This window comes from Columba livia, chromosome 5, assembly GCF_036013475.1.
Source record: "Columba livia isolate bColLiv1 breed racing homer chromosome 5, bColLiv1.pat.W.v2, whole genome shotgun sequence".
Taxonomy (NCBI): Eukaryota; Metazoa; Chordata; class Aves; order Columbiformes; family Columbidae; genus Columba; species Columba livia.
The window spans coordinates 19,574,122-19,593,749 of record NC_088606.1 but is presented as its reverse complement, the minus strand read 5'-3'; the positions used below and the strand labels follow the sequence as shown (position 1 = coordinate 19,593,749).

At 36.8% G+C, this 19,628-nt stretch overlaps 1 protein-coding gene across 6 annotated transcripts in view; it reads left to right on the top strand.

Annotated features, from left to right (window-relative positions):
- SPATA7 (spermatogenesis associated 7) overlaps positions 1-19,628 on the top strand; it is a 43,387-nt gene that overhangs the window by 9,061 nt on the left and 14,698 nt on the right. For 2 of the 6 annotated variants that reach the window (XM_065063734.1, XM_065063732.1), the window contains exons 2-5: positions 2,905-2,985; positions 3,642-3,734; positions 5,282-5,329; positions 15,982-16,115. In XM_065063734.1, the coding sequence (XP_064919806.1) occupies positions 2,905-2,985; positions 3,642-3,734; positions 5,282-5,329; positions 15,982-16,115 (356 nt within the window). Of the gene's footprint in view, positions 1-1,717; positions 1,940-2,904; positions 2,986-3,641; positions 3,735-5,281; positions 5,330-12,061; positions 12,196-15,981; positions 16,116-19,628 lie in introns of those variants that run through there. The other 4 variants (XM_065063733.1, XM_065063731.1, XM_005506199.3 and 1 more) reach the window with 3 other exon arrangements.

Below are 19,628 nucleotides of genomic sequence, written 5' to 3'. Positions count from 1 at the left end.
CTTCCATCCCACGGTCCCCCAAGCCCGGTAGGGATGAATTGTAAAGGACAAAACCAGTCGACAGTCGTTTTTCCCATGGCGTTTATCCGTGTGCCATCTGCTGGTGATGCAAAGCAAGTGAACATCTCAAAATTGTCTGGTTTTCCCGTAGTGCTCAACAGACACATCTCCAGCTGAAGACAGTAAAAGCAACAGGTTTCTGAGCGTCTCTGATCATCCTTAACTCAGAGCAAAGTACTTTAGTTTACCTGAGAAGAATCAACTGCAGTAGTAACAATGTCTCTGCTTTTTTACAATGCCCAGACTTATTTTTTATGATTCTGCCACATAAAAATGAGTTAAATGTTGTGTTGTGTTAGTGTAACAGTATCTCCTGTGTGTCCTTCTGGAATTAGAGCCTAGCTCTGAAATACAAAAATACTGGGATATTAAGGTTATTTTGAGCAACTGTGGATGAAAACTTTCTGATGCTCAGGTGTCTGCTATTATCTAGATTCCTGGCATGTATGTGGGTTTTTTTTCAGTCATTAGGACAAACTTTTATGTACTGAAATACTACAATCTAGTGTGCAAGTCCTCCCAAAGACTTGCATTCTCTAACCCTGTGAACATTGTACTTCAGGAAGTCGTGGGTTTCAGGGTGGGTATCCAGCTAGACAGAGAATGCCACTCGTATCTAATAGTGTACAGTGGAAGAATATAATACTTAAACAAGAAAGAAAGCTATTATTCACACAGGTTTACAGTCTTTATGGAGACAGTCATTCTATATCTAATAAATTCTTACTGTATGTTTGGAATTTTAATATTTTAAAAATAATTTAGCATTGTTTGCTCATATGTATGTATAAGTCACAAATCAAGGTTAGGAAGAATTGTACCCCAAGGAAAATTTAAAATGAGCCACTTGAGATTTATACAGATAAGCAGGAACCTTCAGCTTTAAAGAGAACAGCATCAAGATAAAACAACTGCAGGACAGGGTTGAAAAAATCTGCAGTAGTGTTCTCTTTTTTTTTTTCTTTTTCCCCTTGTTGCGTTCCTACTGCTGATGTGGCAACTTCACAGCAAAGAATAGTGAGAGCACTATTATTGCAGACATTGCCTCTCATACTGTAAAGCTGCAGAAGCCTGTGCTATATGAAGGCTGGCTTTTCTAAGTGTGAAATCCTCACACTAATTCAAAATTGCCTGGATATTGTTGGGCTTCATAAGACTGGGGACTGAGTTTATTGATCCAGATTTAGTGTAATTTCACAACAGAGTCCCAAGAAAGTACTTAAAAAATTTCCACATATGCTCATGATTTTTATTTATTCTCTCAAGACATGTTTTGTTGCTTCCCAAATGGATCGTAGTCACTTGAAATTTATAAGGTATTTTTGTAAGACGTTTGGTGGAATTATGTTAAAACGTTATTAAAGAAACTATTTGTTTTGCTGCAATTAATTTTGCTGTGAATTTTGCTGTGAATTAATAGTCAGACACTATGTTAACCATCTTGTGCAACACGCTGTTGCACTTGAAGCAGAGCTACAGAATGTAGTAGTTACATACATAATTGAAGTAATACTGCAACAGTCATCACACAGCAGTGGGAAATAGGAAAACCTGGAAAGCCAGATGCTGAGCATGCAGGATGTAAGAAGCCATGAGAGGCAGAATTAAGTGGCTTTTAACATGTGTGGTGTAGCTTCTTCCCCCCCCCACCCCCCAGTCAGTCTGTAATTATGCCAGCCTTTGTCGACCCAGCTGAAGGACACTGAGAAGAGATTCCCTGTCATCTTGGGCAGGCCCAGCTTGCTTTTCCACCTGATGTAGGGTGGGAAGCTGGAGGGGGCCAGTGAGTGTAGAGCAGAGGAGTTACTGCCCCAGAGCTGTGGTGCCTTCAGTTGCAAGGAGATGCTTATGTGGCAATTGCAGACTCTTGAACTGACAGGTGAGAAGTGGGATGGGAATGGGAAGACCATATGGACCTTAATAAAAGAAAAAATTTGCAGAAATTGGCTGCATGGTTTTATAATTGATGTTAAGTAAGCGTGGTATGTTTACTCCATTAAAGAAATCCTGTTTGTTTTACTTTACATTTTAAGCAGTGTTTTGGAAACCTTAGAGGAATGCTTTATCTACACTAGCATTTGTAGTAATAGGATATCTCCTGTTAAAATTTACACTAAAAATGGTGCAGATTCTTAATTAATGCAGATACAGATTTTTAAATCGTAGGTTGTGTAACAGACAGTGGTTGTGAGCCTGACAGTAGAGCATTTATTTTCAAGGAGGAGCCTTTAATTCCCATTCCTTCATGTTTTAGTTAAGTTTTGTCAGCATCTGCTCCCAGTCTATTGAACTGCCAGAAGACTGAATTCCAAACCAAATTCCTCTTGGATTAACAACAGATTTTTGAAATAGTGTGTCCTCATTGATACAATGATTTTCACACAAACATTATTCCTTCAATCTATTAAGCTTGCATTTTAGTGTAATAGTGACCACAATCACTGCCTATGTACAGAATATTTTTCACATTAGTCATTTGATGTAATGATGGAATTCAATCAATAAAACTTTGAAACATGGGTTAGCATAGGTACAAAACTGTGGCCATATTTCTGTGTAGTTTAATGAGCAATGTGAAGTTCAGACTGAAGTAATCTAGTGATTTCTTCTGGTTTTTAACTCTGTGAACCACTGCCATCATATCTTGGTGTTTAGATTGAGTTACTTAACTACAGTGTTGTACTTCAGTAATAGTATAATGTTTAAATACAATTTTTTTCCTCTGTGAAAAAGCTCCGCTGCAGTAATTCATGAGTTCTTTGGTGAAAGATTCTCTGCTTTATCTTGTTTGCCAAAATATGAGTTTTCTTTTTTCTAATGTTTTGTTTTGATACTTTGTTACAGTGAGTGAACACCCAGCTGTTGGTATTCCCAGATGTGGTCCAGCAAGTCCATTTAAAGGACACTTGAGTACTAAGAGTAATGGTAAGTAACACATGCTTTTATCAGAAGGCAGACATGGTTCCTTTTACATTAATTCATTGATTTTTATGATAAAGATGTTTTTATAATTAAAACCTTTGCATTGACCTCAATTGGTGAACTTTAATAGTACTTGCATTTAATCTGTGTTACTGAAAATACTTTTGAGGAGTGAGTTTTGCATTGACTGTACTACTAGCTAGAAACAGGAAGATATCCAGATAGGTATAGATGCCACCTCTTTATTAGCTGGAATATAGGTATGGTTACTGCTTTAAAGAACCCTTGAGGTTAAGTGTATTCCTTTACAGTCAGTTTACATGGGCTCATATGTTTCTGTGCCGTACTGCCACCTCAGACACTTTTTTCAAAAGAGCACGGAATGGAGAAACAGGAAGTTTCCATGGTGGCGTTTTCATAAGCCAACTTCAGCCATTTCTGCAGCTATTGATTGAGCTGATGGCTCAGTGGGGAAAAAATAAAGGAGATGATGATTTCATGGGATAGTAGCGGCTAAAGAGAAATGACTGCCATTGGGCAGAGAAGTTAAGCACACAGTAATTTAGTTTGTGGCTTTGAATTGCAGCTAATAACTGTTAAAAAATTTAGTATTCCTGTGCCTGCCTTTATGATGTTTAAGTATGTTTCAATCTTAACAGCTTTCTGCATTGACTCCTCCCGAAGTCTAACCAGCCAGTACCTGATCAGAGATCACATGGTGTTTCATTATAATAAAATCCTTTCAGCCAAAGGTAAAAATGTGCATATATGAATGAACTTTCTATTCCCAGATTTAACGCATTCTTTCAGAATAGACTCATATCAAGGGGGAATTAATTGTATTGTAGGAAGTGTAGTTTACATCCTGTTCCATACTCAGACTGATGTCACCAAGGAGATATGGCTGCTACTGTATAAGTTTGTTATGTTATTGGAGTGGGAAGTTTTGTATGAAAACATTTTCCTTAAATGCCACCAAATATGCTACTTTAATTTTGGGGTACTTTATGCTGTGTTCTCTTCATTCAGCTTTTATTGGAATAATGAATTATGAACTAATATGTTGAAATTAAAATTGTGGAGATAGCTACAATATCAAACGTACAGAATTTATTTTAGGAATGAATGCAGAACATTTTCAGTTCATCTCAGACCACTGTGTCTTGTCTTTTTTTATTTAAAAAAGTTCATTATTATTTGTTCATCTTTTGATCAATGGCACTGGGTAGTTTTAAGGACTTTGAAAATTAACCCGTGTGTTTGCAAATGAGAAAATCCTGTTACTAATCTGTTACTGAGCACCAAAATGTATATGATTTGTTGCACACGTTTTAATGTGCGGAGGTACTTATATCTATGAAAAGACAAATATTATGAAATATGGAATTTAAAAGCCTATTGAACTTCCACATGTTTGTTTCTTTCTTAGTTATGGTGAGATCCTGGTCAAAAATATTTCTGATTTAGAAATGTGTGTTTACTCCACTATGAACTGCCAATACATCGTTGTCAGTGCTACGATTGAAAACAAACTGTATCACAGCCAGAGTTATTTTTTAAAGGTCATATAAGGAGAATGAAGTACTGTGTTTAAAAAGTTAATATGCAGAGAGTTAAGAAATATCTGTAGATAGTTAATGTTGTTTACAGTTCACAGCCTATTTTCATTCTTCATGGCATAAACTTATCTCGGGGATCTCAGTCCTAGAGATATTAATGCTAGGGTTTGGCTGGAGTTCCTGAGTATTTAAATTAAATGCATAAAAGTTTGCAGGATATGAGTTACAAATGTCTTTTGAATGCCTCCCAAAACACTGTACACTCTTTTTCTAGGTATTTTCAGAAACAGGGTTTTAGAGGTGGTTCTGCTGATTCTCTTCATCATCCCTCTTTTTCTTAATATCTGCTTTAAAGGGAGGTACATGGAGGCTTCGATTTTGGCCAGTCCGTCCTTACAAAAATACTGTCCTCTGTCTACTGTGTAACATACTTATTATCTTCATGTGCGCAGTTAAATACCATCTGCACAAAATATATAGAAACCTTTTGTAAGAAATTTCATTTAAATGATTATTGCTTCAAGTATATATTTTACTTCTACATCTCAAAAATTCTCTGTGTTAATATCAATCTAATACTTTAAATACACAATAACTAGCATATTTTAAAATAGAGAAAAATTGCTGTGTTTTAATTAAATTAATATTTTTTTCTGTGTTGTTTTATTGTTGTTTTTTCTATCCACCACAAATACTGAGTAAATACTGAATCACTCACTTTTTTTTTTTCTTATTTTCAGCAGCTGTAGACTGTTCAGTGCCCAAAAGTAGGTTGACCAGCATCAAACGTAAGTATTTGTGATGTATTAACTTTGCAAAAGCTTCTGTAAAGTAACATAACAAAAGAACTAGAGGAATAGAAGAGTAACAACAGAATATAACCCTTAATAAAGCATAAATGCATCTGCTTGTTTCTTCAGCCTTTTGTATACTGCTCCAGCTATTTGTAAGAATGTGCAGTGAATGTACTGCTAGGGAGATGGATCTAGTCTGTCAGTGATTAGCTGTGCTTAGGATCCCAACTAATTTTGCTTAGGATCCTTTTTATCCACACAGTTAATGGAGCACGCAAGGAGAATTTTGGCATTTTCTCTTTCCTGTCTTGTGATATGATGTGAGCTTGAACTTTCAAGAGAGCTAACCAGTGCAAGGTCAAGAGGAATTTTGAGAGTGTGGGCACCGGGACTGAAATTTCTTGTTCCATTTCACAGAGAACAGAGCCAGCCACAGGCACACAGCCCCATAGCCTGGATTAAACTGCAGTTACTTTTTCTGGGAGTTGTCTCATTTCTTAACACTCTTTAAAGATACCAGTACTGTAGCCTTTCTTCGTAGTGTTAGCTGAAGTGCAATGCTTTCAAACCACTGATTTATGGAATACTAAGTGAAGTGTATTAGTCAAAGGGGATGAATAGCAGCTGTTTGTTAAAATAACAAAGGTATATTTATGTCTTTAATGCAATCAGAGAAAGTTTTGGTTTTTTCTCTAATTCAATATTGAGTTAAAACCGCTGAGGTACTGCAAAAAAATAAAATAATCTTTTCCGATGGAAAGATAAATCTTCTGAGGATGGAATGCTTTGTGGTTATTCTCAAATCCCGTCAAGCCAGAGTGATACTGCCTTGTAAAATGATCAGAGTAACTAGAGGTTATGCAGGAAATCAGTCATCCTTTTGGTAGAAAGACACAACTTTATTAGAAATTTTTCAGTACTTCTGCGTAATGGGTTGAGACTGAATTAAGCAACAAGCTGCACCCAGATCAAAGGTGCTGTATGTGGGCTTTCCTTCTGCTTTCAAAAGGTGCAGCACAAATAACAATATTATTGCTGGAATATCGGGGTTCTGCAGGTTGCAGTAGGAATTTCAGATCACCTGTTCTGCATTGTCATCTGAAAAAAAAATCGTCCTTCTCATGCTTCAGCTCTACCAAGATTTGCTTTGAAACAAGCATGAAAATACAGGGTTGGTGTAAGAAGAAAAGTTTCACCTATGTGTTTGTGTAATAAAACTCTCCTGTAGGTTTCCTTTCTGCATCTGCTAGAATCTTTCTTAAGCTCCCTAATTAGCCATACCTTCTCAGGTATCGGGTCTTTCTCAACACCAACAAATGCCCATTTATTTTAGTCTGCTGTTTTTACAGATAAAATATTCTGAGCTGATAGCTTGTGTATTTCACACCAGAATGACTTTCCCTGAATAATGTGTTCATTTGGGGAGACAGCAGCAGTGCCATAACCTGAACAGATAATTGTTATGACACTAGCAGGTGTGCTTGGTAGTGAGGTAGTTTCCATTTCAGATAGCAAGGCTTTGTGCAATATGTTTCTCTTTGAGTTCATCTTAACCTAGAGTGGTGTCTGACTATGTAACTCTGTCCTGGTCACAGACAGAACACTAATCTCCTGTACAGGCTGTGACGGAAACATTTCACCTTTGTTGTCACTTCTGTTTTTACCCATCTGATGGATAAAATTAGTACACTAAATCCTCGCTAAATTGCTCTTTCACCTATTTTCAGACTGGACTGGAAAAAGCTGCTGGTGTGTTTTATCTTGTTAGAACGTGCATACAACCAGCACAGCCCTAGATGATGTTTCCTCTTCACAAAGGAAAAAACCTTAAAGCTAAGGGGAAAAAAAATAAAGCTTTTGATTTAAAGACAAAAAACCATCAATTTACCTACTGTTATTGTAGCCTAAGACTTGAGAATCCAAATTGTTACTTAGTTGAAATTTATTATATTCCTAAAATAGAGCTAGCTCATAAAGTGAAGCTGAGCATCATAGCTGAGCAATTATAAAGTGACAACGAGGTTCCAGTTTTTAAAAAATCTGTTTAACAAAGCAGTAAATATTTTGTTTGTTGTTCTGTTGTTGTTTTTCTCTGAAAGTGACTTTTCAAGACAGTGTTGTGTCTCTGCCTGTATTCAGATTTTATTTTGTGAGGTGTTTGATGTTCTCTAATAAAAATGAAAGAGTGCCGAGTGAAAGATAGAAAGCAAATTAATAAAGCAAACATGTAAACACAATTTTTTCATTAGAACATTCCTCAACCTAGTGTTTTTAATTTGTGATACTGAAAAATGTTCCCAAATACATTTTAATCTTAAATTGTCTGTATAAAATGCTACAAAACCTTTTTTTTTGCAGTAGGAGATTCCCATTTTTTTCTTTTTCTTTCTGCGAGACTGAGAGAAATGTCTCAACATCTGATTTTACTGAAGTTCAGCACTTGCCCCAGGCATAAGGCTGGAAATTGCAGAGCTTGGTTGCCGGTTCTGGTTAGCGTTTCAGAAGAGGGTCATTCTACTCAATAGAGGTGAGAGAGACAGGTTCATAGATTTCCTGTCTAGTGATTTATCTTCAACAGCTCAGTCTGTATGTATTATCGTTTCTCCTAATGTTTCAGAAACTCAACTTCTGTCACGTACCTGCTTTCATGTAATCACAAAAATGTTGGTTGTAAGGGACCTTCAAATGTCATTTAGTCCTCCTTGAGCTTGCTACTCAAGATAGGACTTGTGCCAACACCAGATCAGTCAGCCAAGTCTTGGAAACCTCCAGGGATGGAGATTCTGCAGCCTGAGTATCCTGTTCTGATGTTGCAGTATCTGTGTAGCTAAAAGATTTTGTCCAGATGTCCAATTCAAACATCGTCAGGATTACAACTGAAGTTACTTGAAAGCATTTATCCTGGTAATTCCAGTTTTAAAAGACAAGTTTTGAATGGTGGAGTAATAAGGGGTTTAGATGCCATAGCTGAAATTGTTTCATGATGATCACCCTCAAAAGTATCTGAACTTCAGTAGATCCAGGATTTTCATGTATGCGTTTGTACCAGATACTTAAGATTATCCTAAGAAAAATCTTTGAGTATTGGTACTTAATATGTGCATGTCAATGATTTTTTTTTTTTTTCCAACTTGTTTTCTTCGTATGTTTTGTCACCTGACTGAGATCACTTTATAAACAAGTGAGAAACTGCCACACAGGCTGAAATTTGAGTAGAGTTAGCAAAGGGATAATTCCTTGGGGCCCATCTACTTTCAAATTCTCCATTATTGGTCTCGCTGCCTTCAAGGCATTTAAGGTTAAGACTACTCAGGCATCCCTTGCCCAGTATCTGCACTATTTTTATGAACTCTAGATGTTTAGGATTAAATTGAAAATTGTTTTACTTTATTTCATACCTAAAATTAGAGTGGTTGGGGTTTTTTTCCTAGTATTCTATATATTATTCATCAAGAACTACAGATTTCTGTTCTGTAATAATAGCGCAACCAAGTGTTACGTGTTCAGGTGTTAAGCTCAGTGCAAGGTATCATTTGCGGTGTCTCTGGCAATCCACCAGATAATAGTTTTTCTTCCTCTGTCTTTATGAAACATGTGGAGATGACAGCCAGTAGTTCAGGCTTTGAGAGTATTGAAAAAGTACTGAAGAAGCAAGTAAGAGAAAAGGATTTTAGAATATTTTGAAACTTATTTTTTTTTCTTTATAGTAATACATAAATTATCCAGGCACAGTTGCAACATCAATATGACTGAATATCTTTGGAACCTCTATAGTGTCACTGAGATTCAGGGGTTTACAGTTTTATTCTCCCGGTAGTTCTGTGCATGTTACTGCCCCAACTGAAGCATATTTATACTTTTTTATTTTTGTTTTCCTTGTCTTATTACTTATTGCACACCAAATAAGGTTTCCGTTCCCTCTCTATTTCCAAAGAGTTTCTCTTCAAAAAGAGAATTTTCAGTTTGAAATGCTAAGATTTATTAACAGCATAGAGTTACCAAATAGAGTTCCTGCAGACAGCGTTAAAAACATCCCCTGAAAATGTGCTTCATGTACCGCTAAAATAGCAGGTGAGTGTTTCCCTTTGGGGTTGTTGCCATGAATCAGTCATTAGTGTTCAAGAATTAAACATGATACTGTAGTTGGCATTCTCCCTGCCCAACTGAATGTGTTCTGTCCTTAAAGTGGATTTAGTTTCCACTGTTCTTTTCCTGGTATCTCAGCTGGCAGCGCAGCGGGCGAGCTGCCACGGCACTGGGCTCGCAGTGAGCATGCTCTTGGGTATTAGATCAACCTTATTGACTTAAAATAGTTGTTAAAATGTGAAACTTCTTGAAATGTGAAACTTCTATGTTCAGAATTAGTCCAAGCATGTTGATTGATACCAGTGGCCATCAGAAGTCTGTGGTTGTGAAATTTGTGCCAGAAAACTTGATAAAAGCTATGCCAAGTAAGACAGCTGCTGCTACACATGCCTGGTTTCTAACAGTACTAACTTTTCAACCCATGTGTTTAGAGGTTTTTCCACAGGGCATATTGATAGTACAGCCTGATCTCAGTGATTAGTGTGCTTGGGAATGCAGATCTCTTTAATACTGGGGGAAGAGGGGGGAAGAAGAAGCAGGGAGGAAAGTATTCTGAGATGTTACCCACCAGAAGTCTGTTCTAGCACTCATGGAACCTAAATACTTGGGGGGAGTGAGGGATTGGGGCAGATAATAATTCAGACTTGTAGGGCTCTTGAGGGTTATGTTAAAGTAAAAATATAAATAAATGTATATTCTTATTTTATTCTGTGTTGAAATTTAATTTTTGTATGTGATCACATACATATTTTACATCATATCTGTCTACTCTTTATGCCATGAAAATCAGAGATTTATGAAAAACTCTCTGACCTATCTCGTTGTTGCTGTTTTACAGGAAGCTTTCAAAAGATCTCCCCGCCTTTGAATCTTTTCTGTTGAGTCTGGTCCCTACATATGCAACTAATAATAAAATAATGTATGTTTTCAGAGTTCACCTATGACTTTGGAAAGATACTCTAGTATATTTATCAAGTCTGAATTTTTGAAGAGCAGGAAAACCCACTGTCTAAAAAAAATCTTTAGAAGCTTGTACTTTTAACTGTAGCAATTTTTCTTTCTTTTTACAGAAGTTATTTACTTTAAAGTTTTTTCTACAGAAAGGTTTTATTTCTTTTTTTACAAGAGGTATTTTAGATATGTATTCAGTACATCATAAATAAATTTTTCACAGTTTGTGGTAGCAAAACGCATTAGATCATCTAGTCTGACATCATGGGTTAAGCAGACCAAAAATTTCATCCAGTTGTGCTAGTATGGAACTCAACAGTACTGAATATGGTAAGTAGAGCACATAAGCAAGAAACACCTGCAGTCTTGACCTTTACAGATCAAACACAGAAAATGTAATTTCCTTTTATAGTTGTTTCACTAGTTAGTCATCATTATTATTGAAAATGTCTATGATTTTTAACTGAATTTACCCAGTTTTACCATCTGTCCATTGCGGGGATTATTGTTTTTATACCATTTTCTACTGTTACTTAGGATCACAAAATAGCTGTAGGATACCCGAGAACAGGGATAAAATTATGCTTTCCACTTATTCTCAGCATTAGCTCAGTCCAATATGTCTAAATTGTCCTTGGGGGCTGCCCCAGTGGTACCCTGAGACAAAATCCACTGTTCAAGCCCACCTAGGAGTCAGCTGGACCTCTCTCTAGGGTGCACAAATGGGGGTTCACCTGAGTAGATTCGGAAGTTTTCCTCAGCCTTGGTGCAGCGTTTCACCATTTCTGTATAGTAGGTTGTGCACGGGCTGCCGCGTTCTTCATATGGCTGACAGAAGTATCTGCGAGATGTCTGTGGGATGAGGATCAGAGGTGGGTGGATTTGGGATAATCCTGTGCTTCTAGCCTCTCCTGGAATTCCTCTGAAGGGTTCATGTCTCACCGTTAGACTTTCTTTCCAAGCTTTAGCAATGGAAATTACTACCCGCATTCTGCCATTAGTAGATTTGCCAAGCGGTTTCACATTTCTGAAGTACATACCCTGATACAAACACTACTTTCTGTTTGATACAAGCAAGGCTGTAGTATCAAGCCCTTAATAAATCCTTTGGCACCTTTTTTCATGGTGATTCCTCCCTTATTTGATGAAACAGTGCTACTGATAATAGATGTGAAGAAGGACTACAGAATTGTCTCTTACGATTATGAAAATTAGAATTTCTGTGTCAAGAAATACAGATTTAGATTTATGAGAAACCCCAACTTCTCATCCAATGGCAAAGTTGAGTTTGCATTTGATGAGGTCTCACCCCAGGTCCTTAAATCACGGTGTACTGGGGATTTGTGCAAAGCCGATAGGAAAAATTCTTACAGAAGGAAGAGCTTGCTTACAGAATTAACATCACCAGCTGATGTGCTGAACATTTTAATTATAGTCACTGCAGGCACTTCAAGCTCAGCAGAAATAAGGTTGATGTTTGCATTGTTTCTCTAAGAGAATTCATAAGGGAAATAATAATCAAAGTGTGTTACTGCAAAAATAGCTGATAGAAAAACACAATGGAGGAAAGCTCAGTGTTGAACAATTCTTTTGAGATACATTGTTCTGCAAGCTGATCTCAATTTAAATCTAACTTAGTATTTCATTGTCTGCCATGGATTATTTACAACAAAAATGAAGTAACTTGAAAGTTAACTGCCAATTGCATTGTGATGTGACATGATAAATTTAGAGATTGGAAATTCAGGGCAAAGGACAACCACTGCCATTCCAAATCATACTGTCCTTGTGAACACAGAGCTTTCAGGCCACTTAGGAGTGCGGTATGTATGATTATTTTGTTTCTTCCAGGTTTATGACATTGGTTTTATAACTCCAAGCATGTGTCTAGAAATATTAATACTACTGCAGCTTAGGCTTAAGGGAAAAAGGAGCAAGCCTATAGAGGGAGTATTCTAACAGGGAAATATATCAATGTGATCTCTAGTTTGGAAGTGTTGTGTACTCATTGCGAAAATGGTATTTGTCTAGGCATAAGGGTTACTTCTGTGGCAGACTGATCAGCATTTTATAGGTAGCTCTTAATGGGTCTTTTGCTTCCTCTCATTGATGGCAAAATTAAGACAACAGATTCAGTTTCACAGACTCTGAATTTGTCTGATACACAAAAATTACTACTTTGTTTATATTCTGATACATTTTCTCTTTACTATAAGTCTTCGTGATTTTGAGCACAGCAGTTAATGAGGTTTAATTAATCTCGAAGTCTCTAATAAGGCTTTAAAAGGGACTCGTTATTTGGATTTATTTTTTATTTTTTTGTTCCTTCCTAAACATTTAGTTTTTCCCTTTTTAAAGAGAGAAAATAACCTAGTAGTTTTCTTTTTCTATTTGTCAGAATGTACTTACTCTCTTGAACTTTTCCCATATTTGACTCTACAAATGTGATGTGTTTCTGGAGCCAGTGTACAGTAAAAGCTACTTGCAGTGAAATCATTAAGTCTCTGTTAACAAATACAGTTGATATTAGCTTCCTGCTAGTTTATGACAGTGTGCCAAGGGCACTCCTGTCACATTTAGTTTAACCTCACTGAAAATGAAAGAAGCTGTATCTGTGATTGATTTGAAGCAGAAGATATCTCGAACAGTGAGCAACCTTTCCAGTTAACAGATAAATCTCTGTTTTAAAACTGCACATTTTTTCCTGAATGCTCATCTCATTCTTCCTGCGTTTGAGATATTTACAGCTGCAGGGCAAGTGGTTATGTACTGCAGCCTTAAGTATCTTTAACACCCATCAGTTGTAATATTACTTGTTCGGGCCATTTGTAAGATGCCATTTTCTGTCTGGCTAAAGCCAAACAGAAACACTGGATTCTCCAGTCCCTGCTTGGGGAAAGGACGTGTGAAGCGAGGGGAGGTAGGTCGGTGGCATGCCTGTTCTTGTGGCAGTGCCCTTGTCTGTGTTGCTTGGTGGCTCCTCAGGGCTATGCTAACTTACCCCTGTTTACATCTACATTAACTCTGTTCCAGAAGGATTTCTCTGTCTCTGGATTTGCTAGTTTCACAGTTCCTGGCTTTTACAGCAGACCTGGCCTGAAAATTCCTGATTTGGCAACATGATGTGTTGCTGCTGCGATTTTCTGCCATTCTGTTTTGCATATGTCTGCTCTGCCTTTTAGTACATGGGTGACTTCATAGTTTCTGGAACACACGTGGTGGATCAGGTGAGCAAAGCTCACTATGTAACTGGTGTGAGGCAAAGACTTTACGTTGCCCACACAGGTGACAGTAGCCCCAGTGGGTCATTCTGACAACCAAAGACAGTCTCAGTGTCCTGGCTCGCTTACTGCTCTGGCTTTATGCATGGGCACAAGCCTTGCTTTGGCTGAGAAGAGTCATAGCGTGCGGTCCTGGGGGAAATTTGTAGTACCTGGCTTTTATAGCTTTGAATTTTGCTAGTAAAGGCAGAGTCTGTCCATGTATATTAAATCTCAGACTTTATCCTGTAAAAAGCAGTATAAGGACAACGTGAGAACTCAATTTTGTGTTAATATTCACATTGCTTTGCACTTTGGCTGGAAGCTCACATTAAGCCATAGTATGCAGGTAGAACATGCAGAGAAGTGTTTATGCCTGTCTTGTCTTAGACAAACCCAGTTTTCACCTAAATACTTGAGCATAAGGAAATAAGGCATCTACTTGCGGTTACAAAATAAGAAACCCATATTTCTGTATGATTTGCATTTTTGCTTGTAGTACTCTCATTCGTTCATTGTTTTCCTAGATATTTATTCAACACTAATTTCAGCCATCACTGTTTTACCTGAGCTATAGGCAAGACTTGAGTTTCCTCGGCTTCCATGCATGTGCACATACAGACACACACTGTTGGCCCAGCGTAATTATTTACCTCAAACATATAAAACTTCTTATCTGTAGCTAATTTTTGCATGCTCATCTTTAGCTTTTAAGACAAACACAATTAGAAATAATAGTGATTTAGAATAGCCATATAATAATAAATCAGTGTAGGAAGAACAATATTGAGTTTTAATTATTTAATAGTACAGCATATTTTTTCCGTTAAAGGCCTATTTTTAATTCAGAGTTGTAGAAATGTAGCGTATCTTAACTTCAGCTAATGTTTTTCCAGGAATAAAAGCAATTTCATATTCTGAGTTCTCTAATGGAATATACTGAATAAATCATCAGCCATAAAATAAATTACTTTGTATTTTATGTATCAATTGTCAGAATTGAAAGAAAGAGAAAGAGGAATTTCCCTAAGGAACGAGAGCAAGGATTTTGCATCGGAAAGAATAATTTCTAGTTTAAAAGGGGGCTAAAGCACTTAACAAAATGAATACACGTACTTAAATAATTCCTAGAGAAATATGTAGTTGTAAGGTTAATGTACACAGATGCATATATTTTAAAGTTTGATTAGATGTCCTCAGATTGCTTCAGTTGTCAGCTGTCTAGAAGAATGTACTACACTAATCCACAAAGTTATTTACATTTTCATGAGTTAGGTATAGTAATATGTGTGAAGATTGAGGTCTACCAGAGTATGATATAAATACATTATGAAACCAAAGAAGAAATCCACAGAGGCCTTTCTGTCTGTGTGTCTGTATCAAACCATTTGTACACTTGGGTCTGTGTTAAGTGAATGAGAAATGTAGTCAAGAGTTAAAACAGGTTTTGTTGTGTATATACAGACTTCAAAAGTGTGCTTGCTTATAAATCCTCTTCTCTCCCATTTGGGAAGGAAGTTACTTGTGTTTTTAATCAGTCTCATTTGGATTTTTGAACTTGTTGACTCCATCTGTGGCACTTTGGTGCTCACCATGTACAAAAACTTTGGGCTGTATTATGCAAGATACCAAATGTAGGTGACTGATAGAAAACTCAAACGCAGAAAATTTACCCATCTTTTGGGCTTCTCTCTTTATCTGATGGCACAGATATGTAACTCATCTTCTGTGCTGCATGGACACTTGAACAAGGTCTGGGACTGCAGACCAATGTAAACTGACAGCAATTTACCCCCTTGATCTGACAGCAGCCCTTACACAGTGTTTGCCTTCGTTTTTAATATTCTTGACATGAACATGCTTATTTTGCTATGGATTTCTGTACTTGGGAGACCACTCACTATTATTGCACGGTGTGATCATGTATTTCTTATCTATCAAATTTATTAACAGGAAACATTTTTTTTTCCTGAAGTACTGGATAAGAATATAGTCAAAGAAAGTAAAAAAAATGAAAGCAAACTTGTGGGCTTTTGGAGCAGAGTGCTCTGTTAGTAATGCTGATCTTGGAATTCCAGCACAGTGGTGTATTTGTTTGCGAGGTGAAAATACTTCAGGGAAGCTGAGGTACAACTTCAGCTATGATACAGCTTCAGCAACCAGCATACTCTTTGATATTTTTGTTATAAGAAGAGAGGTAAATTTTTATAATTGCTGTGTGGTAGACATGGAACATATCTCAGTGGTCTGCTGAGCAACTGGAAACCCCTATGACGTTTTCAAACCACTTAAGACAAAAAAAGAATAATATTACAGTTTGGATCTGACAAACTTTGTCTCTTTCCTAAGTTGCCGACCAGCAAAGAAGAGAGAAACTGAAAAAGAAGATAGCCAGGTGTGAAGAGGAAATGAGCGTGGGTAAAACTGTCCCGCGATCCAGCTCAAGAGAGAGTGGAAGGCTGCTGCCATCCCCTTTTGGAAAGGTAGATATTTAAATTTGGTTTAGTAGATATGATAGTCTACTTGCCTCCCATAATAACAGCTGATCACTGCCATGCAGCAGCTCTAGAGGGAGAGCAGGTGTGTTTCATGCAGCAAAAAATAGCCAAGGGTCTTCCTGGCACATGCCCAACCCCAAATGCACATTGCAACCCTCTGACAAAGCTGCTGCAATCCAGATGGAGAGTGATTGTGGTAAATCCAAGCTCTAGTTACCCATGAATTCTCTTGCATTCATCTCAGCTGAAATTCCCATGTCCTCTCTACCATTTCCTAAGGCAGAACTCTAGTTACCACTAACTTTCCTAGCAGAAGTACCAGGAATCTTGTATTTTTTTTCTGTATCATGGACATCCTACTTTGGAAATACATTTCATATCCAATAGTATACTACATGCTCAAGTTGCAGTTATTGAAAGTGTAAATAATACTTAAACTATCAAAGTAAGTGCTTTATACACAGGTTCACTTATTATGGCTGGCATTTCATCCAGATATGTAGTGTATCTTTCCAAGTAGTAAATAAATAAATAGCCTAATAAATTATATTCTCTTGTTCATCACTGTAAGGGAGCAATTGCAATTTAAAACAATGATGTTTTAACTCTGATTTTAACAGCAAATGCTTTGTATGTTGTTTAAATATCTCTAGAGCTGGAGAACATTTCCAAGTAGTACAGAAAACTCGCCACTAGTTTATGTGACTGGTTTTTGCAGGAGGCAGTCTGAGTGTGACCTTATTGCAATGCAGGGAACTAATGCTTTAAAACTCAGTACATGGCTCTTAGTTACGGATGAAGGTGCAGGCATGCATAGGAAAATGAAGGAAATGTCATATTTAAAATCCAAATTTTATTTTTTAATAATACCATGTTTGATCCTCCATGATATTTTCTGCAAACTGGGGACAGGAGAAATTCCTTAAATTATTTTTTCACGAAACCAAGTAAAGTGTGCTCTAAAATCTATCTCTAATTACTGCATAAATTCTCAGTTTTAAAATGAAAGGATACACTTGTGGTCTTTAGTGTAGCATTATAAGACACTGACAATTTTTTCCTTTGTTTTAATCTTTTGCAAAACAAGGTCTTTCTAAAATATCTGTCCCAATTCCTCTAATTACTTAGAGGTGCTTTCCCACCAGCACTTGTCTTGAAAGCTTGGTCTGTATCATGGTAACAGAAACTGCAGCTTTCTTTGTGTGTGCCAGCCTCGGGGTATAATTCAACAAACTGTCTGAATCCGAATTTCTAGTTATCAGCTGAAAAGTGTTATTTTAGAAAGTGATGTTGGGAGACTTGCCAAATCAATGTTTAATCACTCATTAAGTAATCTTTGGATATATACTTCTTTGCCTCTAGTTTGATTTTGGGGGTTGCTTGGTGTTTTTGTTTGGTTTAGGTTGTTTTTGGTGTTTTGACTTTACAAATGCAAAGTGTAATCTTCACTGAAATACTGTTTGACACTTTGTAATCAAATTATTGGCTGCTGGCCTTAGAAAATATGTTTCACTGTAGAATAAACAAGAGCACCAGTGAGTTAAAAACAAGTGAAAATCTGTGAGTGAGCCTTCTGGTGTAAGGGTAGGCAGTAGAAGTAATTGGGCTGTCATATTTTCATGCTAAAAATGAAACCCTATTTAAATTTTACTTCATTTGCCAAAATATACATTGATTTCCTATGCTTGTTCATATACTAAAGGAGTATTCTTCTACTTCAGTGATTAGATGTTGTCTAATGCATTGTGAGGATGAGTTTGTCATTCTAATTGTGTTTCTCTAGCCATCAGGATGTATCAACAGGAGACAGCTGGAAAACAAATTCTAAGGACACCTATTAAAGCATATGATAACATAGAGGATTTTTGCCACACATATTGTTTCTGTCACTGTTGCCATTGGGAAAAAGCTGATTATACATCATCTATTTGTGGAACAGCTCCAAAAACTGTTTTGTTGAATTAGGATATTCCTGGGTTGGGATAAGATTCAGCACAAATTTGAGGCAGTCAGCCCTGGAACACTCCAGGTCTCCAAGGAGGGAATGGCAAGAGTAGCGTGTGGTCCTGTGCTTAATAAGCATCTTACAACATTACAGGAGGAATGTAAGAATAAAAGACAAGTACAATTCTGCTGTCTTTGACACTGTTACATTTAAATGTAAGAATACAAAAGTTAAAGGAGTTACTTTGAAAAGGCATGATTTCTTGCTTAATAAAATGTGGCTCTTGCAAAATGTGTATCAGTTTAAGAGTAACATACACACATATATATGAATATAAAAATATAATAACACTTGTAACTCTGACAGGGTCAATGTCAGATTAGATTATAGGCTAAAGACATTCTAACCGGCTTTGATGTATGCACCTGACTTTCTCTTTTCAAAAGATTTCATTCGTTAGCTTTCACTTTTTATGCATTCTGGTAAGTCTACTGCCTTTATTTCATCATTTTAGTTTTTCACATACCTGCATTTATTATTATTTAATGCTGCAGGAGAGCACAGGAACTGTTTTCAAATGAGGTTGTGAAAAAAAAAAGCATAAATAATTCTTCTAAATTATATAGTACAAGTTATGCATTCTTAAAGCTTCTGTGATTTAGTCAGTGTGTTTTAGTATACACTGAGCCAACTATAAAACTGAATACCTATAATGTGTCTTGAACATTATAGGGCTGCTTTTTGACTACTATGTACAACAGTTTAGATGCACAAGAACAGTGAATTCTTTCCCTGTTATATCTAGTTACAAATGTAAAGTTACCGTAATGTAAGAATTTTCTTTGATATATAATGAACTGAGAACGTTATTTGTGTTGTGGCTACCTAGATGTTATTACTGTCTTTTTAAAATAATAAATTATTTTAATCAAAGAGTATTTTGATCACAGAGCTAAAAGGATTCCATCTGTTGGTTAAGATGTGGTAGATGTTTATGATGCGTCACACGTTTCTCTGCTTTTAGCAGAAGACCTAGTGAGAAGCAAAGGAGCAGGCTCATTTGCAAATGGCACAACAGGGCAGTCTTTGGATAGGATCTCTAGGAAATAAATTACTTCAAGGATGGTCGTTTATCTCTCACAGTCAAGTAAGGGGGCAGGGAAGGCATAAGATGTCCTGGGGCAGCTGTACTTCTCTTCTGCTCCTCTCTTTCCATGTAGAGTAATAATGATGGTTGACACCGTGTGTGAAAGTTAATCAAAACAGGATGATAAACTATAGACATGGACACTGAAAGGGGGGCGAACTTGTGTGTCGCTGTGAATATGTCAATTTTGAGTGAGTATTTAGAGACTTACTTAGATTGAGGATGGTTAAGCAGCACATTTTGGGTATCCACTGGTTTATCTGTTGGGAAATTACTCATATATACTCCTTCTTTATTGAATTATTTTAAGTTTTCTCACAATAGAAAAGGCTGTTTGACACAGCATGGAAAATACCATGATGTCTGTGCACAGAATGCCACTACCACGTAGTCTTTCCAACTGCTG